Source organism: Phaenicophaeus curvirostris, chromosome 18 (genome assembly GCF_032191515.1).
Source record: "Phaenicophaeus curvirostris isolate KB17595 chromosome 18, BPBGC_Pcur_1.0, whole genome shotgun sequence".
Classification (NCBI taxonomy): domain Eukaryota; kingdom Metazoa; phylum Chordata; class Aves; order Cuculiformes; family Cuculidae; genus Phaenicophaeus; species Phaenicophaeus curvirostris.
The window spans coordinates 7848813-7875417 of record NC_091409.1 but is presented as its reverse complement, the minus strand read 5'-3'; the positions used below and the strand labels follow the sequence as shown (position 1 = coordinate 7875417).

The following is a 26605-nucleotide window of genomic DNA, read 5'->3' as shown; positions in this document are numbered from 1 at the left end:
TGGAGCAGCGGTTGAGAGGTTGGTGGTCACGTATTGACAATTAATCCAATTCTGCGCCTTTTGTCACGCGAGCAAATAGGTGTTTTTTCTTGTATTGTTGTTCAAAACCCTTTGATTTTCTGACCCATGTAATAGTATAAAACCCATTCTTATGTCAGTAAACCCATCTGGTTTAATGCTTTGACTATCAGCACAGTGATTAGCAATTTGATTTTTAATTGATATAGTTTATTCAGCCCGCCCAGCACAAATGGAGCTGCACGGCTGTGTTTGAATGAGTTCAAGGTATTTCTCCTCTAGAAGAAATGAGTGATGTTAGTGTCAATCTTCCCACAGCCATGAATATTGTGGTTTTTCTCATTTGTTCTAATGAACTTCTATGCTCTGAGTAGTTACAGTGATTCAAACACCGCATAGATAAACAATTAAGAGTAATAATGAAGCAGGCAAACAGAACTACTGGTTTTATACATTCTTAACTAGCTGAGTAAGCAGATGTAGAGTCCTTTATAGCTGTATGCAGTTTGACACTTGCACTCTACTGTATAAATTACCATAGTGCCATAAACAATAATGTAATTTTGCTGGAGGATTAAGTAGGAGCAATGAAATCATAAGCAGGGAACCCAGCGAAAAAACAGGAGTTTTAAGAGTAATTCTTTTACTTGAGGAGAGAGGATAGAAAATGTGAATCTAATCCTCTACAGTTTTTTCTCCCCTGATATGGAAACCTTCTTTAGGAGGTTTGGATCTTACTCTGGTGTAGGGTGCAAGGTCACTGGCCTTTATAACAGGTTGGTCAATCAGACTTAAATGGCTAAATTTTAATCTGCTAAGCTTATTAGAGAAACAACACTTGGATCGCTGCGGTTGAGTTTGTCACAAGTTGCGGTGTGACATTTCTTCTGGTTGTTAAGGATGGATCGTTGTGACATCAGTTTAGACTTGAATTGAGCAGGGAAGTTGTGTCATCCCAGCTTTCAGCTGCTCAAACACTCTGTGCTGCTGTTTTTTTTTTTTTTTAACCTCATATTTTAAAGAACTAAATGAAGATTCTAGTGTCGCAGTCTTTCACTGTTGGAAACCTGTCTTCTGTTTCCAAGGCAAATGAATTTGGCCACAGTCAGGTTTGTTATTTTCTGGGAGAGAGATGTGTGTGTTTGAATTAATTCCTTGGATACTTCATTCACTTTGCATCTGGATTTATCTGCTAGAATGTTTTTTTGGATTGATTTCTCACATGGCCTTTACCAAAGGGCTGCAAACTGAAAGGCAAAACTCGCTTCAGTGGTTTTTGTGCTGTGATATAAAAATATAGAAGTAACAGCAAAACACTGACTCCTGGATGCTTTGATGAGACAGTAAATGTCAGTGCTTCAATTAATAGGTTAAAATTTGCTGTTTCAAGGTGATTCAGGGGATGTTATGAGAGTATTTTAGAATAATAGTGGTCTTCTGAGTACATTTATTAGCCGATTTGCTTTGCCTTCTGCCTTATCACATCGTTTTCCCAATATTGATTCATTTTGCAAGTAGTGTGAGTAAGTAAGGATGTGAAAATAAAGACTTGAGGGTTTCTATTTTGCCTATTTATTTGTTTATCTATTTTCCCTTAATTGCAGCATTAATTCTTTCAATACTTGATACGATGCTATAGCTCCCATACATGATGGAGGTGGATGGTGAAGCGAGGTATCCGAAAGGTACTTGTTGGCAGCATCCGAGCAGTAGAAGTGTTAAAGAGCAGTGGTTGTTCTGCGTCTGTCGGAGGAGGTTAGGGCTGACAGAAGGGACAGATATGCTTCTTATCCAAAAGAATAGGTCTGAGAACATCCGATTTCTGTATGGAAAGGTAGTATGTATCTTTTTTGGTTAGAAGAAGAAGAGATGCTGAGCGCTATTATGGTCGCAGTATACGGGGAAAATGTAGTATTAGATAAATCAGATTCCAGTTTCTAGGAGAAAGGAGGCTGGAAGAGCTGGTTTGGGCGTGAGCGAAAAGATTGAAAGAACAGGCAAATATCCTTCATTTATGTTGCTGAACTTAGTTTGCATTCCTGTTGCTTTCTTTGCTTTTATTGTTATCGTCATGCTTTCATCTTCTCATTTTCATACTCATATCTTTATTCTCTGCCTCTTAAACAATCGCTCATTCCCTTCCCCAGACTTCGAGTTGTGGTTTTTGAAACCAAGTAACATCCATTAATCTTGATTTTTAAAGGCTTCTGTTTGGCATCTGCCCTTTCAGTTTTTCTTCTTTGTTTGTGTTGTGAATACCCTGTCATGAGGAGGGAAGATATTTACCAGTAATTCCAGCAGGGTATTATGTGGAGCTCTGGGTCAGTGGATCTGGCCTGCTGGATAATGAGATTGGATGAGGAGATCAAAACATTCCCGAGTCACTAAATTGGAATGACCGGTTGCACCAGGAGCCTCAGGAGCAGAACCCCAGCAGGGTGAGCTGCTCCGGGCAGGGAGTGTGCACGGGAGGATGCAGGTCAGGAAGGGGTGATGTGGAATTCTGGGCTTGGATTTCTTGTGTACTTTGATTTTTACAAGAAGTAGTTTCCTTTGGCATTCATTTTGGGCTTGTTCAGCTGTTTCCAGCTGTAAATCAGGCTTTCTGCTGTTCATGAAACTTTGTGTTGGCGTGGTTAAGAGACTGAGAAGAAAATAGAATCATAGAATAACCAGGTTGGAAGAGACCCACCAGATCGTCGAGTCCAACCATTCCTATCAAACACTAAACCATGTCCCTCAGCACCTCGTCCACCCATCCCTTAAACCCCTCCAGGGAAGGTGACTCAACCCCCTCCCTGGGCAGCCTCTGCCAGTGCCCAATGACCCTTTCTGTTAAAAATATTTCCTAACGTCCAGCCTAAATCTCCCCTGGTGGAGCTTGAGGTCATTCCCTCTTGTCCTGTCCCCTGTCCCTTGGGAGAAGAGGCCAGCTCCCTCCTCTCTACAACCTCCTTTCAGGTAGTTGTAGAGAGCAATGAGGTCTCCCCTCAGCCTCCTCTTCTCCAGGCTAAACACCCCCAGCTCTCTCAGCCGTTCCTCATAAGGCCTGTTCTCCAGCCCCTCACCAGCTTCGTTGCTCTTCTCTGGACTCGCTCCAGAGCCTCAACATCCTTCTTGTGGTGAGGGGCCCAGAACTGAACACAGGATTCGAGGAGCGGTCTCACCAGTGCCGAGTACAGAGGGAGAAGAACCTCCCTGGACCTGCTGGTCACGCCGTTTCTGATCCAAGCCAAGATGCCATTGGCCTTATTGGCCACCTGGGCCACTGCTGGCTCATGTTCAGTCGGGGTCAACCAACACCCCCAGGTCCTTCTCCTCCAGGCAGCTTTCCAGCCAGACTTCTCCTAGTCTGTTTAGAGGTGACCTGCACAGAGGTGGGAAGGCAGAGCTTACCTGATGTTGAGTACAGCGATGTTGGGAATGGCACGGTGGTGGCTTTCAGCTACTCTATGCATGTCCTCTTCATCTCAGTGTGAACAACTCGAGAAGCAGGGTGCTCTACAGAAGGTACTGGTTTTGTATGGAAGTTTTTAAAAGGTTACCTTTCTCTGTTATACCGGTTTGCCATGCCCTGTGCCAGGTCACCTGCTCCGTCTGCCATGCTCCTCTGGCAGTCGCTAACCACGTTATGGCTTTTCAAGGCTTGAAAAGCACGCTTCTCTTGGATTACGTACAGCTATTTCACCAGTGCTAAGTTGAAGAAGCCCAGATGCTTTAACAGAAGACGGTTATTCATGTTTCTATGCAACTGGTGGCTTTATATTTTAGATGCGTGGTGAAAGCTTTAGGAAAGAGGCTGACACTCTGGATAAAAACAGATTCCTTGAATCTGTCCTTCAGGATATTTAGCTTTCTTTGACAGCTACACGGTTCTAGAGATAAGTTTTTTATGCTGGGGAGACACTGTAGTATAAAATATTTCGAACGGTAGTAATGTCTGTGTTGACATCAAGATGATGTTTGAGTGAAAGCTTCATGAATTGCAGCCGTTTCCACGTGTTCCGTGGGGTGGTGGGTGCTGATATCGTGTCCGGGCTGCAGCGGGCGCCTCCCTCCTGCTTTGAGGAAGAATTCTCTATCAGTATCGGCAGTTCCCTTTCTGGATTTCACCTCCCTCTGGCCTCTAGCGTGTTGCCAAGGGTGGTTATAATGACATAATGTGATGATAACTTTGCAGTGAGGCTTTGACGTATGAGTTAATAAACAACTAATTTGCTTTCATTTTCTCTTTAGGAGATTCCGTTTGAGGCGTGTGGAGGCTGTGACCGCTTACTGTAGCATATCCAAACCAGAAACCAGGTGAGTATTACCGTTTTGATTTCTTGTAGCTAAAAAAAATCCACTCATTTAAATGCAAAAAAAAGCCAAGGAGGCAAAGCTCAAAGTTTCCTACAGAAATCTCTAGACCTCACATAGCCAAGCTTAAAACACCTAATTTTTCTTGATAATACGTTCTTGGATATGTTTCCCTCCTCTCTCCTTTAAGTGATTCTTTTTCACCCTAGAAAAACACCAGATTGTGAAAACGGCTCTGAATTGGAGACAGATGGACAGAGTGTGGGTGTGGAGGCCAGTGGTGCCATCCCGTTTCTGTGATAAATCAATATTTACTAAAGTGTTTTCTGGCTTGGTGGTTTTGTTTAGACTTTTTGTAGTAAATACCGATTGAGATGGAATGATTGAGTTCAAGATTAACACCTATAGCTGTAGAGAAATATTAATTTCTCTTGGTTGTGATAATAGTTTGTCAATTTAATGAGATAAATACAACTTATAAAAGGGCCACCGACCTGGCAGAAGCTAAGATACCACTGGTTTTGTGAAACTGGATAGGAATCTTTTGGGAAGCTAAAAAGAAATTTAGCCCTTCTAAAGTTCAATTGTATTGAAAATGGAAGGATGGATTCCATATAACCTGCCAGGTTTAATTTAAGTCCTTTCAGCAAGGTGGCACCAATTGTACTGCCCTGGTGCTGCTGAAAACAGTTGCCTGTCCTGTAAAAGCTGAGTAACTCAGTATGTTCTGGTGCACAGATGGTTAAAAACTGCTCTGTTTAATCCGGGGATTACCTTTCCTTCAGGGAGAAACCTCTTCAGGGCATCCTGCTTGGTTAGAACGCAGAGCAGATGGCTTGGTGCTGCTGAATGCAACACTTTCCAAAGCAAAGAGCAGCTTCCAGTGTTGTGAATTGGAGCCACTTGTAACACCAGTAGGGTGGGTGATGTCCTCCCTTACAAAGTGCCCTGAACTTCAACAACTTGCTCCTTTATTATCTGTCTCATATTTGAAAAGCCAAAGGTTTTGGGTGCTAAAGGGACTGGATGAGCTTTGAGGTCCCTTCCAATCTAAACCATCCCAGGATTCTATGTATCATTCCCACCTTGTCTTTCGCTCCTTTGCCAAGGCCAGCGTGTCCGTTTCACACCAGATTTGAAGAATTAATGTGAACACCTCAGTACACTGATCTCCAGGCTCCCTCAGCTGTTCTCATTGAAGCAATTAGAGGTTTCAGCAGTGTGGGAGTTTATTCCTGTGCCTTTGTTCTGGACAAACAGGCTGATAGACATCACTGGGATCAAATTGAATTCGTTTTTATTAAACAAATTGTCCCTAATTTGACGGTGGAGATGTTATTAAGCAGAACATAGTGTTTAATATCTGTGCTCTGCAGCATCTGTGCACCAAGGGCAGGTTGGGTTCATTTTAAAGGAAGCTTGTTTCGCCTGTTTGCACACTTTTAAACAACGTGAACTTACTTAACACAGCGAAGTTTGAGGTGATACATCTGGGAGAGTTGAATTAACGTGTTAATTCTCAGCCAGGATGCTTTTTCCCCCCTGATTTCTGATTAGTCCCACAGGTCCCTGGCAGAGAGCAGTGGTGACAGCCAGGTTCCTCTTGGCTGGATGCTTCCGATGGGTGACCAGCGCGATGGAGCCGTGGGAGAGGGTCCTGGGAAGGCTGCGAGGAAACGGTGGTTGGAGAGCAGGAGGAGCCAGGGCTGTGGTTGGAGCAGGCCTGGGCGATTAGCTAGATTACTGGAGAGACGTCAGAAGCATCAGTCTCTGACCTCAGGACGGGGACTGCGGGATCGGAGGGGGCTGGGAGGCTGTGGCCAGGCTGGTGGGTGGCTGTGGAGGGGAAAAGGCTGTCACGGAGGGTTGTGCCTGGTGTGTCCCTACACATGGTGTTTCCATCCTGAAATGTTTTTTCATTTCACTGAATCCGATTGTGCCTAAATAAATAGATTGGTTTGAGTGCTACCAGGCGCGATACGTTTTCCTCTCGTATGGAAACCTTTTGGGAGTTGAGCAGTGTCCATTAAAGGATATAGTCTAGGAGTAATGGTTTTAAGCTAAGGGAGGGCAGCTTTAGGCTGGATATAAATAAGAAATTTTTTTTACAATGAGGGTGGGGAGGCCCTGGCCCTGGTTGCCCAGAACAGTGGCAGCTGCCCCATCCCTGGAGGTGTTCAAGGCCAGGTTGGATGGGGCTTGGAGCAGCTGGATTCAGTGGGAGGTGTCCCTGCTCCTGCAGGGAGGTTGGACTGGATGACCTGTAAATATCCCTTCCAACCCAAACCTTTCTATGATTCTAAAAGGCAATTACAGATTTTCTCTTCCTATCTATGTATTCACCTTCCAGACTGGAGGTGCATTTTGAGTTCTTAGCCAAAGCATTAGAGTTCAGACCTTTTATTACTGTTAATAATAATGTATAGCTTCCTTATTAGGTAGCCTTTAATTAAACTTAACAGAGCTGCCGAAGACTTTTTGGTGGAAATTAGATTGGACTTTGCCAGTTCAGAGACACAGAATGTGGTGCCTGGTGTTCGACTGACCTAAAGGTGGGGGGGTCAGAAGTGGGAGAGCAGTCAGCAGTGGGTGCTGCGATGAACAAGGAGGAGGGGGTGGTGTCTCTGTCCCTGTCCTTGCCACCTGGTCACGCTCGTGCAGGTGTGGCGATGCCCCCATGTTGGTATGGAGCGCTGTGGGTTTCATGGAGCAGATCAGCATCGTGGGGTCAGACCAAGCACCATGCGGTGCCACAGGCAGCATCCGAGAGGGTTTCTTCCAGGTCATCTTTTATAAGCTAAAGTTAACTTTGTTGTGTAAGATAAAGGGTTAAATTAGAGGAGTCTGATGCTTTAAATATCTTTTTCAAAGACTGCATAATCTGGTGTAGGCTAACTGTAATGGCATAATCCAAAAATAGCCAATCGTCTCCTCTGCGATGCTCATCCTCGCGGCCGTTCTGCAGCTAAGGAATGGCAAATGCTAATCGCCTCAGGGTGTCAGGGGACACGGCCGTGTCTGTCCATGATGTGGCACACAGGGAGCCTCCACAGCCTTTCACGTTGGCATCTGGAGGTTGATTCACCTTCAAGAAGCGTGATTTTTAACTATAGGACAGGTTACGTGTTTGAGCCCATGACTTCAAATTTTAAGGTGAAGGGTCTGGAGCCCAGGGGTTCTGGGATCGGCTGAGGGACTTGGGGCTGTTTTGTCTGGAGAAGAGGAGGCTGAGGGGAGACCTCATCGCTCTCTGCAGCTCCTGGAAAGGAGGTTGTGCTGAGGGGGGTGCTGGGCTATTCTCCCGAGTGACAAGTGATGGGATGGGAGGAAATGGCCTCAAGCTGCACGGGGGGAGATTTAGGTTGGATATCAAGAAAAATTTCATCACTGCCGGAGTGGTGAAGCCCTGGCAGAGGCTGCCCAGGGCAGTGGGGGAGTCCCCATCCCTGGAGGGGCTAAAAAAACTTGTAGGTGTGGTGATTTGGGATGTGGTTTAGCAGGTTTAGTGGGGTTGTGTTGATGGTTGGACTGGATGATCTTAGAGGTCTTTTCCGACTTTAACCATTCTGTGGTTACTAGAGACTAGATTTTCCCCTGTCTCCTGGGCAGGTATTCCCCAGGTGTTCCCAGGCCTGGTCAAACTGCATCTGCATGGATGGGTATCGGATGGGAGGCTGGGGCTTTGGGGTTGCGTGGGAGTTGTCTTTTATTTTAACGTAACAGAATGTCTGCGATTAAAATACAAATGAAATCACTCCATGCTGCAAAAGTGGTACAAAAGCAATGTAACAGCATGTAACGGTGTAACAGCAAGCTGTCTGTTAAGTTTTTACTTTACTTTATTATCACAAATAAATTCATAAAATCATAGAATGTCCCGAGTTGGAAGGGACCCACAAAGCTCATCGAGCCCAACTCCTGTCCCATCTCAGGACACCCCCAACATTCACCCCGTGTGTCTGAGGGCATTGGCCAAACACTTCTGGAATGTTGTCAGGCTTGGTTCCATGAGAGCTTCCCTGGGAGCTGTTCAGGGCTCCAACACCTTCTGGGAGAAGGATGTTCTCCTAACGTCCAACCTAACCCTCCTCAGTGCATCTTTCTGCCATTCCCTTGTGTCCTATCGTTGGTTAAATGGTGTTAATATTAAGACTAAGAGAGGTGAAGTAGCATTAGGGCTGTACATATCTATAGCTTTACCTCAGCTGCTGGTTTGGGGTTGGAAAGGAGAGCTGGGTTTGTGTAGCGGTGATTCCAGGGTGCCTGCTCAACATGTAGTAGTTGTTTTCACTGATAAGTCACTGAGTTTATACCTTTTCAACCCCCACATATCTTAAGAGTCTTTTCAAAGCACATCAAAATCTTATAAAAGATGAGTCTTCACATGGCAACTGTGGTTTTGAGACTGATGTTAATGAGGTCTGAGTCCTTCATTTAAGTGCTTCCAATCTCTCTTTGGCAGGGGCTAGTTCTCTCCAGGTTAGCTCACCATGGCAGATCAGAGGCAACGCTCGCTCTCGACCTCCGGAGAATCGTTGTACCACGTGCTAGGGCTGGACAAGAATGCCACTTCAGACGACATCAAAAAGTCATACAGGTAAAAGTCTGGGTTTTACCCGTGTTGTCAGTAGCACAAATAGCTTTGATTAAGGGTTCGGCAGATGGCACATTTACGTGTAGGCTCCAGGTGGTTTATTTAAACCTTGGGTAAGAAAACCAAGTGAAAACAAGGTTGATTCTTGCAAAAATTGGTGTGAAAACATGCTTAGGCTTTGAATTTAAGTGCTATCAAGTTTTTTATTCTCATCTCTAGTAAATTACATTTGCAAATGTGCCGCTTTGTTCTGAAAGGCCTATCCATATCGCTGAACAGTTTTAAAATGGTGTGACCAGAGTTAAATTATTCATCCTGTATAGCCTTGCACCTTGCTTACAGAGCCCACGGATGTGTGGTCTTGTCCTTTTGTCCATCGCTTCTTATTCTGGCACAATGAAGTGCAGATTAAAGATGCAAATAAGGATGAAAACAGACTATCAACAATTACTTTTTCCTAAAAAACCCACAGAGTTACGATTTTTATAAGAGGATTTTTTTAATTTCATTTAATATCTTAGATGAAAAGGCTTCACACTGACCACATAAAACCAAACAAAGAGTCTTGTAACACCTTCCCTATCCATGTTCTCCCCAAATCTGCTTAAATGCGATTACTCTTTCACTCTGTGGCTGTTTGGCGAGCAGCACTGCATCTCATGTTACACTAGGGGTCAGCAAGAACCTTTGCATGAAGGTGCTCTGTTTCACAGTCGTTTTCTTGTAGTCTTTTACATTTACCACAATTTTTCCCTTTCAAAGTTACGTTTTAATACTACTGACATCTACATGGTGAAGCCTATGAATAAACTGCGTCCACAGATCCTTGAAAATGAGCTGTGTCTTCCTGAAACCATTACGTAGAAGTTGGAATCGGTCATCCTCAAGCCTTAACAACTGGGAAATAACCTTACCTAAATAACCACAAGTTTTTCCTTTAGAAGAATGAAGCAATGAGATCCTAGGATGAAATGTGGCTGCTTCTTACTTACCTGAGCCCTCACCTGATCTTGTTTCCTCTGCTGCTCCTTTACAAAAGGAGGGTTGATGCTTCTTGTTTTCACTCCATTTGAATCTTCTTGCTGGCCTGTGGGGCTTGTGTACGTGTAGGACACAGGAAATGAAACATATTCATCTCTTGTAGCCTGATTTTAGCCACATCCTTCCTAGGTTTATATAACTTCCCTCTAATTATTAAAACTGTCATTATTTCAGTCTTCACTGAGGCTGCGGTGTTAGTGGCAGCCCTGGACGTTGTTTCTCCGAGCAGCATCGTGTACAGTTTGCATATTTGAAGTGCACTCTCTGTTGTTTGAACACTGTGATACGCTGTGTGCAAGCAGAAATCCTTATTTTACATTGAGCTAAATATTTCCTCTCTACCAAGTTGTCGTGTCAGCATCTGCAGGCTTCCAGGGTGCTTCTCAGATATAGACTTTGTGGTAATTCCCTGTGGGAGGACATGGGAGGAGAACTGTTAGCATACGATTCTGTACCATTTTTCTACTTGGGAGCACAAATGGCTCAAATGGGAAACACTGGAGCATTTTTTCTGTTTCTAGAGAGGTGTTTGGATTTCTGCTGGTTTCTGTAGAGGACCTGGGCTGGGTCAGAATGAGCATTTATCAGTGCTTCATCTGATTTTTTGTGCTGTGTTCAGAGAGCTGAGGGACTATAACTACTGTTGTTTAGTTGTAAGAGATCTTGTGTGACTGGGGGGTTCACTGTGATTTCCTGATATTTTGAAGCTCTGAAGGTTTTCTATGCAAGCAAGTCTTGAACTTAAAAGTACTTTGTTCCTACACAGGAATTGGTGAATTAACCACAAGTGGCTGGCTGTTCTATTTTTGGGTTCAAACCCTGCAGATCAACTCTGGCAGCTTGCTTCTATTTATCCTTTGGTACCCTGTCTTAGGCTGTGCTGTGTCTTTTTTTCTGTTAGCTTGGTCTCAAAATTTACCCGTGGAAATTGCTGGAGCTGAGGGGTAAAAGGAAGCACTACTTTTCTTCATTGTGTTTCTCTTCTGTTGGATTTGAGGGCTAAATCCAGTCTGAGTCAATCCTGTGAGCCAAGCTAGACGGCGCTCTTAGCCTTTTGTTATCATCTGAGGAAGAAGCATCAGGGAAGTTGAATCAGAGGTGAAGGAAACCAGCTGGACTTGAATAACAGACAAGTGACAGACTTGAATAGGAACCCAGATCTGTTTTTTTTTTTAATCTATAACAATTTTTTTTTTCTTTCTGCAGGAAGCTTGCATTGAAATATCATCCAGATAAAAACCCCGATAACCCAGAGGCAGCAGAGAAGTTTAAAGAGATCAATAATGCCCACGCGATATTGACAGATGCTACAAAGCGAAACATTTACGATAAGTACGGCTCTCTGGGTCTGTACGTAGCAGAGCAGTTCGGTGAGGAAAATGTGAACACGTACTTTGTGCTGTCCAGCTGGTGGGCGAAGGTAAATAAAAGTGCAGTGAGATGTTGTTCAGGATTGGCATTTAAAACACTTAAAAGAGCTCTATTTTGATAATTTTGTGTGGTTTTACTTTTGGAATGCACTGAATTTCTGACACCTGGTGGTTAACCTTCTCTTACTGTGTTGTGAAGAAGCATTTTTCTATTACCTGTCAGTGACACAGGCCTAATAAGCAGGACATATATTAGAGAACCTACAACGCTTCTAGTGGATTTAAAGATATGAGGATCTGGGGAGGATTATTCTCTTTGGCAATATCTGCTAAATTATTTTGCAGAGCGAGTCCTGACTGCGGACTTGAGCTCATCTAGGAGATCCTGGTGTGCAGTCTGCTTCCAAACTCACTCGGAGACTTCCCTGACAAATGTCACTTCATTATTTCCTGATTTGAGAAACTCCAGGTTATTTGCTCCCTTGCCCATCTTTGTTTCTTGGGCAGGAGCATCACTCATATACCAAAATTACCCTGTAAACCCCTGTTCCCTCACAAATGCTTGCAAAAAAGCTGTGTGAAGGTGTTGCAGGTGTGAGAATTATTGTGTAGGCATCATCTTCTGCCACTACCAAGGCACTTCTGTATTTTACCGGACTCAAATTATTTCTAAGCATAATACGCTTCTGTCTTTTTAGGTAATACCTTTTAAAATCACCACATTTACTTAGAAGTGCAAAACCCCAGCCTATGTTGCCCATTGTACATTCCTCATACTGAAATCATCTAAGGTTTTGCATTTTGGAGTCGGTGTGATTGCTGCCTGCTTGCACAGAAAGTAGTAAATAAAGGGCAGCACGGCTGCAAAAGTGACGTATGAACCCATAACAGCACCCTCTTAATTATTTAGTGACATGATGCTGTTTGCAGTGCTTTATGGCTGATTAAAACCTTGTCCTGGTCTTGGTGTTTCATTTCATGGGTTCATTTTTCTGCCCTGTGTCAGCACTGTCTCTGTCTCTCAGCTCCCCTGCAGTGCGAGGACAGTTACATCACCGGCTGGTTCGTTATTTTTAAAATCACTTTTTCAAAGTCTTACACAGTGACCTATGTGAAAATGTTAATTTTGCCTGTTGTCGCTGTGGTGAGCACCCGTTAGATTTGGCTCGCTTCGAGTTTCTTTGCTCACCTGACCTCAGCGCTCCCAACTTCAGTACGGGGAGCTTTGCAGCCGTGCCTGCAGCCGAGGGGACCTCAAACCCCTGCTGTGGGTACAGTGACCTGTGCATCAGCTCACGAGTGTGCATCTTTTCCAGGGTTATTTATGCAAGTTGCAGCCTGTCCTAATGTGTTGTACCTCTGGATTTTAGTACAGATACTCTTCTTAGGCCTGTATCTTCTTCCAGATGTAGCGCAATAGTCCATTGGACCTAAATTGTAGGGATTCTTCAAGTAAACCAGGTTCATAGAATCACAGGATGGGTTGGGTTGGAAGACACCTCAAAGCCCATCCAGTCCCACCCCCTGCCATGGGCAGGGACACCTCCCACTGGATCAGGGGCTCCAAGCCCCATCCAACCTGGCCTTGAACCCCTCCAGGGATGGGGCAGCCACCCCTGCTCTGGGCAACCTGGGCCAGGGCCTCCCCACCCTCACAGGAGAACATTTCTCCCCAAGATCTCATCTCAATCTCCCCTCTTTGAGCTTACAACTGTTTTCCCTCATCCTGTCGTTGTGTCACAGGTTGGTAGCATTCACCTCGGAGTAAAACACTGAGAGCTGTAGTCAGTTTTGCACCTATTTAAAGTATCTCAGTGTCGAGGTATGAAACTAGTGAGTAAGTTCTGTCCTGCATTGCTGTATTTTGATCTCTGGTTTCCACACCTGAGTCTCGGTGTGGTCACAATGTGGTAGGCACTGGTTATGAATATTCTTTTGCCTTCTGTCCTCTGCAGGCCTTGTTTGTCTTCTGTGGGCTCATCACAGGCTGCTATTGCTGTTGCTGTCTGTGCTGCTGCTGTAATTGCTGCTGTGGGAAGTGTAAACCTAAACCTCCCGAAGGGGAAGAGCAGGAATACTACGTCTCTCCAGAAGACTTGGAGGCACAGTTGCAGTCAGATGAAAGGGGTAGGTGAAACTGCTGTGTGATTTCCAGAATCCAAGTCTCTGAGCGCATGGCGTGCTGGTTAAGAAGCGGTGCCTGCTTTGCAGAGATCAGCACGAGTTTGGGTTTGTGGATGATGGTCTGGGAATGCTTGTGGCACGAGGGTAACACCAAAGGGCACTTTGTGGGTATCAGAGGAGTAGGTGGTCATCACTCTGTTTCCTTCCCTCATCGCTGGAGTAACGCACCAACCAGACACGCCTGGTTGTAGAAAGGGGCTCTCTTACCCCAGGGGACTGGGATGTCAAGGCAGCTTTAACTGTGGGAGGTGTAAAGGAAGCAGGACTGCCACCCTAGCAGCTATGTCTGATGCTGTTTATGAAAATATAACAGTGTTTCTTTAGAATTAAACTGATCATTAAATAAATTGCAAAGCCTGGTGTATGCTCTGATGTTTTTAATGGGCGTTGCTGAACGTGGGTGAGGATCAGGTGCTCTTACTTTGAGATATAATAAGTGCTCCACATGTAGACTGGTGTCAAATGGTATTGTGTGCAGAGGGAAATCAGCAAATTAACATCAAGCTCTGTACAATCGTGTTATCAGTGTTGTAGGGAGATACGCTTAGCAAAACAGAGGGTGCTGCTTACTTTTCTCTCTGTGCTAAACCTTCTGTCTTCACTTTCCAGAGGCTTCAGACGCACCGATTGTGATACAGCCAGCATCAGCCACAGAGACGACCCAGCTCACAGCCGACTCTCACCCCAGCTACCACACTGACGGATTTAATTAAGTTAAGAAAACACTGTAATTAGAATAAATAAAATAATACATGGCCAACTCAACACTCATGAACATTAGAAGTAGAAAATGGGGAGGGGGAATAATTCTGCCACAGTAAGAGGGCAGCTTTCCAACCTGCCGAAAATATTTTGTAATCCCTTCAGCCTTTTGTCACCTTTCAGTGTCGTATCTTGATGATACGTGAAGTGCTGTAGCATGCAGTATTTAAAGCAGTTTAGCTACGGTCTTATTTGTTTCCTTTCTCTTTTTCTTTTCCCTCCTGTTTTGTTTTGTTTTTTTTTATAGCATGTATGGAATTCTGTTAAATGTCTGTGGTGTAATGTATTGAGTTGTCACGATGTAAGTGTGATGGAGACATTCTGCATTTTAAGCAGTGGTACTGGCCTGAAAATGAGATTATATAAGAAAAAGTTTCACAGAAGCCACCTTTCTTCCATACAGCTGAGCTGTTGGAGACCTTTCAAAGTTCACAACTCTGATTTGAGTGCAACAAACCAATTATTTCGTTCCTCCATCTATTCCTGTGTTGTTATCTAAGCACGTTTACAAAGCCAAGAACCAAAAAATGCCAGTCCCACAGAGCTGCAACTCACTTTACTGCTGGTTTTCAGCTTAAATAAATCTACCTTGAAAAATAAGAAGGGAGAGTTTCCAATCTTTGAGCAGAAAATTGGTGAACAGCTCTTTACGTGCAAGGCGATCCTCGATGACCGTGTAACCGCAGAGCGTAGTTTGTCACAGGACCATGTGAATGGATGGATTTGGTGGGATTTGGAACACAGTTCTGGTCTGGTTTGAGTTCAGTCATTTTCCTGATGTGCTAAAGACCAAATAGTGCAGCTTTTTGGATGCATGAGAATATCAAAGTGAAACTGGTTTGTTGGTTTTCACTGAGCAAGAGGGTAAAAGTAGACAGACAGTAGGCAGAGGCATAGATGTTCAGGGAGAAAAATAATCTGTTTTAAAAAAATCATTCTAAAAATTTGTGGTTTTAGTAGACAAATGAGGTATTTTTTGTCCTTTTTTAAAGCTTTTATAATACACTAGCCCTTTGATTTTTTGTCATGGACATCTTTGTGGAGTGCTTACCTGGCTTTCGAAGAACAAGCCACCTTGCTGTATGTTTCTGTTGTATACTTTGCACATTGTCTTGCATTTACCCTTGTTTACACCAGTGTTTCTCTTTTCCTCAGAACAACTGTGGGGAGACCATCAAGGTTTCCTGTGCTATTTTGAAACCAAGTCATTTTTGAGCACTGCTGGTTTACTGCCATTTAACTGTTACAGAAGCATTTGAGGCAGCTGCTGAATTGCTGCTATATTTTGTTGTTAATAATCTCGCTTTAGATGCTACAGAGTCAGGATCTGGAACAGCTACCAGGGAACCTACACTTGGCACTTTTAGCAGTTGATTGCAGCCCCTTTAATTCTGATCTTTATGGTTTCCTATCACAATGCCTCTGCTGTCCTTTGTATTCCACATCGCCCCTTTTCATTGCTCACCCGGTTCTGCTGAGGCTATTTCCAGCCTTCCGCCCGGTGTTTGCTTTGAAGGGCTGTCGTGCTGCGCTCTCACAAGATCCAAGTGGAATGGAGTAAAGAAAACCATCGGGAAATGAAGGAGACTCTCCTGAATGCATTTTCACGCTATCTTTGCGCGAGCTGAAAATGATGGAGCACAAAATCTGACGTGAAAGCGTGTTAAATGTGCTGGGTTGGAGAAAATGTTCTTAAAGCGGTCTCAATTTCGAGTGAGGGATGTTTGCAAAACCAGAGCTCCCTGTCACTGTTTGTACAAGCACGAGTTTGTTGCCTGCTCTGTGAGCTTGTTGCAAGTCTTGGTTGTGATGCCAGCCCAGGTCCCAGGAATTCAAAAAGAACTGTTACTTTCATTTAACTGGCTGGATTTCAGTGGCGCTTGCTGCTCTTAATGAAGTCATCCCTTCCTCCTCCTTTTAGACCTGAAACTTGGTGGTTTACTGGAAGATACTTTTTCTATCTGCAAAACCCTCCTGGGTGGCTTTGAGGACAGTTGTGTGTGATTTGGCTTGAGGTCCTTATTTAAGTTAAGTCTTTGTGTGACCCTTTGGAATGAAAAGCAAGTTTTAGGCTTAAAAAACCAATATTGCATTGGCTGTTTTGATAGACTTTGCCTGTTCTTGATGTGGAATTGCACGCTGGATCATGCTTGAATACCTGCAGGCTTTGTCCCCTGAAATCGCACTGGTTAAAATTTCCCTTAGCTGCACAAGTCATTTTTTTGGTTTAAAAAAAATGAAACGTTAGGGGGTTTTTGGCTTTGTAAATGCGTGTAGTTGGTCAGAGTGACCAGGCAGACAGAGGGAGAGGCTCTTTCCCTGTGTGCTGCACGTCGTTATACTCAGTGTCCTGGGTTCTCCAGGTGGGTAACACAAAGCCAGCTGTGTCGATTGTTGCTCAGCTGCAGAGCAGCTTTGACCCTCTGGGCTGACCCTGCTGGGGCTGGTCGTTGGTGTTAATTTGGAATAATACTCTATTTCTTAACCCCTCGAGTTGCTTCTGCTGCACTAAAAAGGCTGATGGGAGGTTGTGGCTCCAGGGAGGCGTGTGATGCGCCCAGAGCTGCTCCTCGGGCTCCTGCTGAAGGAGCAAACGTAGATTAGAGGCGATGCTGTTATCTGCGTTCTGCGCTGCTTTGGAAAATAACATGCGGGATAAATTTGGTTGTTTAATTCCTCACTAAGCAAGGCTTGAGTTTGAGGAGACCGCTTTTCTTTCAGCTTGAGCTGTGGGCGGTGCAAGAAGGGGAAGTGAGTCTGTGCTGCCGTGTGCCAGAGCAAGGTGTTAGTGCTCCGAGGGAAACTGCTCCGAGATCCCAGTTACGCTGAATGAAGGGAACAAGTGTTTTTAGGTGAATATTCATGGGGTTTGAAACTGTTTTAAGTTTGCCTACATTACTCCCTAATCTCTGAATTTAAGATTCTCATGAATTAATGTAGTTCTTGAACTATATCAAAATTTCAGCAGTGCTTCTTCAGAGCAACTGTTGCGTAACCCGAAGTAGGTTAATGCCCACTTTTTTTCTGCTCTTGTACAAGAGTATCCCAAGCTCTGCCCGGAGTTGCACTTCAGCTAGCCAAGTGGACTCCTGGCAGGTGGAAATAAAGGTGATGCGGTGCCGAGGATCGCCCGGCAGTGCTGGGCTTGGTCACTGGAGCAGCAGTGGCCTTGCTGGAGCTATGGTAGCATTGCAGGCACTGCAGCCCGTCCCCTGGCTTACCTGTGGAATGTTTCCTTCCAGATGTAAAACCCGAGCACTGTTAATCTCTGTTCAGTGTGTGTTGCCAGAATTAAAACTTGAGCTTTGGTTATTTTTTTTTTTTTTATTTTAAAGTTGTAACATTTTTTACGCGTTGCCTGAGACCTCCGCTGCAGTAGTTCAGCCACCTCCACCGAGCTCATCGAGCCTCTTCAGTGTCGATTCTCTTCGCACTTGCATCTTCTCCTGACGAGGAGGGATATCGGGGAGAATCTGATCTGGAGAGTGTCCGCTGGCTGGTGTTAAGGACCACTGACTTCATTCCCCAGCTGTGTTTGCGCGTAGAGCTGTTCGTAGCTTAGGGTGAGTAGGGAAAGCTGCTGCCTCGCTTTTGAGACCGCTCAGGTACCATCCCTCCTGCAGGAGAAGGAGGTGGTGCTGGACCCGCCGTGCCCCGTCCTCCCTGGGGATGGGGACATCCCCAACGCACTGTAGTACAACGAGTTGTAAGCTTCACTTGAAGTGAAGGAAGGGGCATTGCGCCCGTTAAATGCCAGTTTCATTTTGTTAGTGACATTTGTAGGAAATTCTTGGGTATTTATCTGTATATAAATCTGTTTCCGTAAGCCTTTGTGGCATCCAATAGGGTGTAGATTTCTGCTGGTTCCATTCAGTGATGTTTTAGAGCCATGTTAACCTTTTTAAGTCTTCTTTTTAGATTTGTAATATTTTTAAACTGCTTTAGATATTACCGCTCATCGTGTTCTTAAAATATGATGCTCTTTGAGGTCTGGGTGAGCGCAGCCTGCAGGCTGAACAGAAACACTGGCTGAGGAGGGAGGCTGGGACGGAGCACGGAGAGAAACCGAGTCCGCAGCAGGATGGGGGGTGGGTTCACGTTCTTTTGTGTCACTCATGAACACTAGAGACATATCCAGGGCAGGAGCTTGATATGGAGATGATGTTCCAGTCCCATCTGCAAAGCGGTTGTGTTGTAGGGACACTGGTGTGCTTGGGGGGGGTCATGGTAGAGAGTTTGTACTTTGAGAGCAGCACCCGCTTTTCTCTGTGCCCTTCGGTGTTCTTGGCATCTCTGGGTGATTTAGGAAATGTCGGTGCTGCAGGGTTTTCCTGACTGATGCAGCTGGATGTTGGAGTCGTGTTTAATGGGAGACTCGTTTGAGGTAGTTGGGGAAGCTTCTGCAGCCCCTGCCTTGTGTCGATAATCCTGGATGCTGTTTAAATGCACGTTAATCTTGAGGCACTGAGCTGTGACCCCCCACCATGGGTGTTTATAGTGTACAGTCGGTAGAAACATAGCATGCTTCACCATTTGATGACACTTCCCTGTATCACGCTGCAGAGCATCCAGTTTGTAGTGTGTCATTACACCAATGACTGCTTAAATACCTTGAAAGAAGTGTATCCGATAGCTGGCCGGGTGGCAGGTGATGTGTCGGTGTTCAGGTCCTGCGAGAGCTGTGCTCTGCTCCACGTGCTGCGTTGGGAAGCTCACTTGCTAGCTGGGTCCCGGCAAGGCTGAAATTCCTTTTTCCTTCCAAGAAGATGCTTTATTTACAAGAAAAAAACATGTGAGGGAAGCTGTCTGCCTTTGATGTTTGCACAAGCCGAATGCCATAAATCTGGAAGACAAACCTCCATTTGGAAAGTCAAATGCCAATGTTACCTGCACAGTTAATTTTGTTGTTAAAAGGACATGCTGGGAAGTTCTGGAGGGTTTGTGTATATATATATGTATATGTGTAGAGGAAGCTCTTATATAAAGTGGCCATTCATTCCCGAGTGCTGTTGTCTTCTCACCTCCCTTTCCCCTGCAGCCTGCTGGGTGGATGTGCTCTCGCAGTCTGTGACCTGGCAAACACTTCCAAAAACGTAATGTTCTGCTTGAATTCTGTGAGATACCCCTTGTCCACGGCCCCTCCGGCCAGAGCTGGGCTCTGCCTGCTCCAGCTTCCCTTCGGAAGAAGGTTGGAAAACCCAGGATAGTGAGGAGGGCGAAGAGCATCTCTGGCTTGGACTTGTGCAGGCTGGTACGTGAGGTGTTTAAATGTGGTGGACGCACTCATCACTAGTGGTGTGGTAGAACACGTTGGGTTTTTCGCTTGTGCTGGTTCTCACCATGTTGGGCTCTGCAAGTGGGGCTCGGTGAGCTCCCAGAGCAGGTCCCAGCCTGCGCTGTTGGCTTTGGGTTGCACCCTCACGCGTGTGTACGTATGTATATATGCACAAATGTATATATTTACACAACAGGCATGCAACCTTGTACTTGCTGCTGATTGTTCTTTGGTGGGAAAACCATGGGATTTGGCTCAAAGTGCTTCTCTTAGCCAGATGAATGGAAGGTGCGAGTTTTGTCTGTCCAGAGTCGTGATTTCTCCGTTCAGCTGCAGGGAAGAACCAAACAGGATCTGTTGAGTTAAATAACAGTGAAGGGAACAGTGGAAAGATCCTGTTGTATAAATAAATGGGTTTTACAAGTGGGAGAGCTGTGCTGTTTGGAAAGGGAAGAACAGTTGTTTCTCCCACAGCCTCCCCTCCTTGCTTGAGTGAGTTGATGCTTGTCAACACATCGTCTTTGCAGGGTCTGGTCCAGTGACTCCATTCCCAGTGCTTGTGGCTTTGATCCATAAGGATGTGGAGTTATCACAAGTCATGAAACTGAAGTCAGGCACTGATCTGTGTGAGGGCACGGCCAGCATACGTGTGAGTGCCACCAAATTGCTTCTAGTCGCGTTGGGTAGAGCCCGCAGCCAGCCCTGCCCTCCTCGAGCCCGTCCTTCCTGGGGCAGATGTAAAACTAGGGGTTCTGCTTCACGGCAGAAATGGGGAATGCTGGGGGAGGGCAGGAATTCTTTATTGCTTGCACGTTTGCAGTTTTGTTTGTCCCCGTCACAGTAGATGAGCTCTGAGGTTTGCCAGGTTCTGAACGCTCGCTCTTTCCTCACCTGGCTGCGTGGCGCCCAAGCCTGTCGCTGCCCTTCCTTCCTTCTGCTCGTCCCCTGCCATCTCCCACTCTGCTGAGCGGGTGTGAACAATTTGGTTTCTGTTGTCTCTGATGTCTTGCAGACGTCGAGGCAGTTTGTGCTCATTTTGCATGTGAGCGATAGGCTCTGAACGGAGTCGTTCATCCCGGGGTTTGGTTGGGAAGGCTGAGGGAGCTAAGGACGCCAGGGAGGAGGCGTTTGCGTTTGCACTTCAGCGTGGGGTTGGGGTGGGGGGGAGCCCAGCTTTAATAAAGAAAAAAAAGTGTAAAAAAAACCAAACCAAAACCAACCACAATCGAAGTATAAATGCATCTGGAAAGCAATTATAATATAGACATATATATATTTTGTTATGTTACTAAAGGACCATACTTGGAACTGTCTGTAAGTAGATGTGGCTGTCTGACCTTCGTGGGTTGTTACACTCGATACTACTGAGCTCCTGTACATACACGCATTTACGGCAGAAGGAATTCTTTTATGTTTTAGCATGGTAATTTGTGTATTGTATGTCTGAATATAAACTAAAATAAAGATTGCTAAGTTATCTGAAACCACTGTTGTAAAATAAATGTTTTCAATGCAGAAAGAAACATGCATTGGTTTGTTATTTCCTTCTCTGCCTGCTGGAAATCACAAGAGGAAGGGTTCAGGGTCCTGCTTGCACTGGGAGGATCCATGTGGGATGCGGGTGAGGTCCCCGATCTCCTGCTGTCCCTGGGTGTGGGCACTGACAGCTCCTCAGCTCCGTGTGCCGATGGATGCAGGGTCCATGACTGCTCCCTTCTCTCTCTGCTCCTGCACCCACTGGGTACCCCTGGTGTTTTTTGAGCATTGGTGGTCAAAGGCTTTCCCAGGATGCCGGACCACGGCAGGCGTTTGGGCTGTAAATACAAGTTAGAGCTGTCAGAACTGATTGCAGGGTCCCAGGAAGGGGCCGGCTGCTCCGGCCTCCGTGGAGGTTTGTCTGTCTGCAGTAAAAATATCCCTCTCCTAGGAACCTCGCGTCATCAGAGACCGGTTTTGCTCCTGGTGTTGCTGATGGAGAGGCAGAAGCCAAGAGGAGTGAGGTGGGTGCCTAAGGCTGCTGTGGGATTTGCTTTGCAGCCAAGGTGGGACGTGAGGCAGCGTAAAACCTTCATCTGGCACCTGGGTCTGCGGTGGATGAAAGGCTGCCCTGGGACCAGTCCTTGTGAAGACTCTGATTCCCATTTGATGGATATCGGCTGGAAGGAGGTAAGTACAAAACCCTGTTGTTCCAACTCAGCGTGTGCTCCCTGGGGGGACTCGTGGGTGCAGCCTTAGGGGAGCCCCAGGGTCCTGCTCCAACCCTGTCCCTTGCGAGATGGTTTCCAAGGGGCAGCTGAAGCCGAGCCGTGCCCGCAACTACCGCAACAGGACACAGCGGTGGCTTTGGGCTGTGGTACCAACGAAGGACTCCTGAAGCACCGTGCACTGGTGAGGGTTGTTTGCGGCTGGGAGGGCAGAAACAGGGTGCAGCAAGCAAATCACTCCCGCTGGGAGCCCGAGATTGGAAACATCTGATCTGAGTAGGAATTGGGATGCCTTCTACTGGGAGAAGGTGTCCCATCACGGGGCACCTTCTGTCTGTGTCGTCCTTGGGGTGTCAGGGACCAGGCTGGGCTGGCTGTTCTCTTAAATGCCATTTGCTCTTGGAGACTTTTCCTTCAAGAGCCACCAAGCTCGGGGTTCACTCAACCTTGTCCCAAACTGCCAGCTGTGGCACTAAAAGATGCAAACTTGCTGCAAGGCTGGGAAGCAGCGGCTGTCGGAGCCGTGCGCAGGGAATACTGGAGGAGGAAAGCCCCAGCTGGGTCTCAGGGTGCAGCTCCCAGCCTGCTCCTCAATAAACCCCCTCCGTAAAAGCCGTGGCTGTCCTGGGAGGGCTGTGAGGGTGGAGGACATGGAGCTGTTCTGGTGACACGGGCACAGTGACACAGGCACAGGCAGTGCTGGATCCCTCATGGGGTCGGAGCCACCAGCACCTGCCAAGCCCTTGTCCCCCCCCAGTGCAGCATCCCAGACACCTCTCCACAGGCCCCCTGGGCAGGTCCCCAGTCTGCCTGTCCCCACTCGTGTCCCCAGCACTTGTCCAGCACCCTCCACCCTGCAAGCAGCAGGAGTCCTCCCCCTCCTCCTGCTGTGCCCAGGGGGTTCAACTGATCCCAGACCCCACTCCTGCACCAGCAAAGCCCCATCTTTCCAGTGAGGGTTCCAAGTGCTTCTGAGCTGCTCCGGCTGCCTCTAGGCTGGGTGCGATTGCCTCCAGTTTAACGAACCGTTCCTCCCTTTCCTCGTGGTAATCACTGCTTTTATGTATTCCTTACCTTTTTTTCATGATAGGAGAAAACGTAACTTTACAGGAAAAAAACCCAGCCCACAAAGCAACCACAGTGCACCGGCAGTGCGAGATCTTTGTCCCACGTAAGCACCGGCTTCAGAGAAGATCAAGCTTGTTTTGAGAGCCCTAAGGCTGATCTCCTGGATATTTTTGGTTGCCAGCACCAGAGCTACTGCTAGCGCAGCCCTGGAAGGAGGATGAGGAGGATGAAAGCCCTTCAGGTCCCTGTGGGATGCCAGTGTCTGTCTACATGGGTGATTCTGGTCACTCACAGGTGATGGGCTGATGATGGACTCACAAATCGTGGCAATCAGCTCATGGGTGATGATGATCATGGGTTTGTGGGTGATGCTGGTCACTCACCGGTGATGGTGATGGGCTCATGGCGACCCCCCATGGGTGGTGCTGATCCCTCCCTGGCTGCTGATGGGCTGTGGTGGGACAATCACCAGTGCCACACCCCAACCATTTCAAGACCCTCTTGCAGGACTGACCATAAGCCCCTCTGGAGCATGTGCTGCTCCATCCTGATGCCATGGCTGTTTGTGCAGCCTCACTCCTTATTGTGCGGTTTTCACGGGCATGTCCTGTGCTCATGTTCCTCGGGCAGGAGAGGCGCAAGCTACGCCACTCGGAGCACTTTATGCAGGCACCTTTCACCCAGAGATGCATCTGGGATTGCTCTGGTGTTTCAGGGGAGACCCAGCTGGATCCATGGGCGTGGAAGGGACTGAACAGCTCTAGGAGGGGAGAGGATGCTCGGTACCCACGGTTGCTGCAACACCATTATGTCGAGGTATTCCCAACCCATGTGGCTGTGAAGCAGATGGATCCAGAGGGCTCAGAATCAGGGATACGACCCCCCTGGGGTGTGGGGGAGCAGAGCAAGCCTCACGTAGGGCTGAGGTGGGGGAAGCACAAGAGCACAGCAGCAGAGCAGGTGCGAGGGTGAATTTAATGCACAACAGCGAGAGAAACACGCGGGACGCAGCGATGGGGACCCCACCGGGCAAGGAGGGGTCTCCTGGGCACAGCTCCAGCCTCCCTCTGTGCAGCAGCATCCCCCCTCCTCTTCTCCGCTCCGCCTCGGCCACTCGCTATGGGGTCGGTTTCCTTCATTCCCCGCCAGGACCCTCCCTCATTTTCCTATACTCTGCAGCAAGAGCTTATTGCTGAGCGCCTTCTGGGCCAGTCTCTCCTCCCGGGACATCTCCAGGAACTCGCGCAGGAGGTGGAAGGTGAGATCCAGCGAGTTGGGTTTGCCATCTCGCCTCTTGCCGGCTTGCAGGGCCCGTTGGGCGCGGGGGCCCGCGGGGGGCTCTGCCCCGCCGCCTTGGCACAGTCTTTGGGGCAGGGGGCTGGCGGTGGCAACCGGGGGTCGCGGGGCTCCCGGCCAGGGCTCCCAGGTGGGTTGGGGGGCCAAGGTCATCCTGCGGGACGGGGCCTGCGGCCACTGCAGGGGCGAGCAGGTCTCCGAGGGCAGGAAGAGCAGGACGAGGACCGAGGCAGCTGAAATCATCCTGACCCGCATCGCAGCCGCTCCGGGGCCGGGTGCCTGCAAGAGCCCCGACCCACCCCCCACCCAGCCCCCCCCTCTGCAGTCAGGGGCTGCACAGCCATGAGCCCCCCGCCCCAGGGCCGAGACCCCTCCGCGGGGACAGAGCCCCCAGGAGGGGGGACCCCTCTAAGGGTAGGAAGCCCCTAGGATGAGAATCCCACCCCACAGAAGGGACCCCCCAACTCTCTAGTGCCTGGGATGGGACCCACCTTGGGGTGGGACCCCCCGCCTCCTCTGTTCCTGGAGATGGGACCCCCCACCTCCTCTGTTCCTGGGGATGGGACCCCCCCCACCTCCTCTGTTCCTGGGGATGGGACCCCCCCCACCTCCTCTGTTCCTGGGGATGGGACCCCCTTCCCCTCCCTATCCCGGGATCGTGACACTCTTTGGGACAGGGGATCGCCTCCTTCCCCTGTCCCTGGGGACTGGGGGGATCTCTTCTTCTCCTGTCCCTCTTCCCCGGGACTCCCCCCTTTCCCTGTCCACTCCCCGGGACTCCTCCTTCCCCGGGACCCCCCCTCTTTCCCTGTCCCCTTCTCGGGACCCCCCTTCCACTGTCCTCCTCCCCGGGACCCCCTCCTTCTCCCGTCCCCTCTCCTCCCCGAGACCCTCCCTCCCCCCGGGACCCCCCCTTTCCCCGTCCCCTCCTCGGGATCCCCCTCTTTCCCTGTCTCCCACTCCAGGACCTCCCCTTTCCTTGACCCCTTCCCCGGGACGACCCCCTTTCCCCATCCCCTCCCTGGGACCCCTATTTCCCCCAGGACTCCCCTCTTCCCCTGTCCCCCTTTCCCCGGGACCCCCCTCACCGCTCGCCGCTCCTCCCGCTCCTCGCCCCGCGCTGCCGCGGCCGCCGCGCTTTATAGGGGCGCGGGATCACGTGACCGCGCTACGGCCGGGGCGCCCCCCCCCGGGGACCCGCGGCGGGAACTGTCCGCGGTGCTGAACCGGCCGGCCCCGCGGGAAACGGGGCGGGGGGGGCACGGGGGGGGGTCGAGGAGGTGTGAGTCTGGGGGGACAGCGGGGGGTGAGGGGGATGGGGACGAGCGGGATGGAAGGGAAGATTCTGGGGGGACAAGGGGGATCGTGGGGTAGAGGCTCTTGGGGACAAGACGGACACGAGGGATCGTGGGGTGGAGAATCGCGGGTGTTGTTGGGTGGAGAGTTGGGGGGTAAAATTGGAGATCATAGAATCATGGAATAACCAGGTTGGAAGAGACCCACCGGATCATCGAGTCCAACCGTTCCTATCAAACACTAAACTAAAAGATGGAGAGGGGAGAGTCGGGGGGACACAGGATTGTGGAGGAGAGAGTCTGGGGGACACTGGGGAGGAGAGAGTGAAAGTCTGGGGCATCAGGTGGGGGAAAGTCTGGGTGGACGCTGGGAATTGAGGGCACGGGATCAAGAGGGAAGAGCCAGAGGGACAAGAAGCATCCTTGGGACAGAGGAATCTGGGGATAGATGGGGGTGCAGTGGGTGAAGGGGAGTGAGAAGGGATGCAGCAAGCCCAGCTGGCTGAGGGCCCTGCTCCTGCGTTGTACCAGGATGTGTTTCCAGGCGCTTGAACACAAACCCACCCTCGGTCCCCACAGGGCAGTGTGTTCCCATGGAAAAGGGGTGCACACGGCTGCGTGCGGTGCACCCTGAGCTACCGCTTCATTTCACAGGGCAGGTTTTCCTCTCCAGCACCAGTGGCTCCTTTTGATGTTGTCTGGTGAAGGCATATCCGGCACCCTTCCTGGCTTTTCTGAGTGATTCATCTCCTGGTACCGTGCAGATGAAGACTTCACTTCAGAAGTATAAATGTGCTTCTGGAGCACAACTTTCTCCCTTTGGTGGAGTTCAAAGGGCAGGTTCTTTCCCTAGCCTGATGGCGCAGCACCTCTGGGTGCAAATCGGGGTCTGAGGGATTAGTACATGTGATTCATTTGCCTTTTCCTCCCTCCCTGCTGGAGCTTCCATCATTGGGCACTTGGAGTTCAGCAATCACTTCATCTTGCAAAAGCGCTGCTGTCTCTAAAATTAAAATTCTCTCACGAGGAATAAACATTTAAAGAGAACAGGAAAAAAAAAACCCAAACCAAAACAACCTGCATGAAATAGAACTTGAATGAATGGCAAGAACCCCCACATCCTCCTCCAAGTCAGGAGCCACACAGAAAACAAGGGCTCTGTTGCTTTCTACAGGGTCACTGTAAAGGGCCAAGAGAAT

At 48.2% G+C, this 26605-nt stretch overlaps 2 protein-coding genes across 3 annotated transcripts in view; one reads left to right on the top strand and one right to left on the bottom strand.

Moving 5' to 3' along the window:
• The window catches only part of DNAJC5 (DnaJ heat shock protein family (Hsp40) member C5), a 30479-nt gene extending 9413 nt beyond the window's left edge, over positions 1-21066 (top strand). For both annotated transcript variants that reach the window (XM_069871617.1, XM_069871618.1), the window contains exons 2-6: positions 4255-4320; positions 8780-8914; positions 11159-11372; positions 13278-13449; positions 14116-21066. In XM_069871617.1, coding sequence (XP_069727718.1) covers positions 8808-8914; positions 11159-11372; positions 13278-13449; positions 14116-14219 — 597 coding nt within the window. In that variant the 5' untranslated portion in view covers positions 4255-4320; positions 8780-8807 and the 3' untranslated portion in view covers positions 14220-21066. The remainder of the gene's footprint in view (positions 1-4254; positions 4321-8779; positions 8915-11158; positions 11373-13277; positions 13450-14115) is intronic.
• Positions 21067-23410: 2344 nt separating this feature from the next.
• LOC138728331 (corticoliberin-like) lies at positions 23411-25247 on the bottom strand. The gene is made up of 2 exons (XM_069871625.1): positions 25200-25247; positions 23411-24390 (listed from the first exon to the last, which is right to left on the bottom strand). The coding sequence occupies exon 2, from the start codon at positions 24364-24366 to the stop codon at positions 23974-23976; it is 393 nt and encodes a 130-aa protein (XP_069727726.1). The 5' UTR covers positions 24367-24390; positions 25200-25247; the 3' UTR covers positions 23411-23973.
• Positions 25248-26605: the final 1358 nt, after the last annotated feature.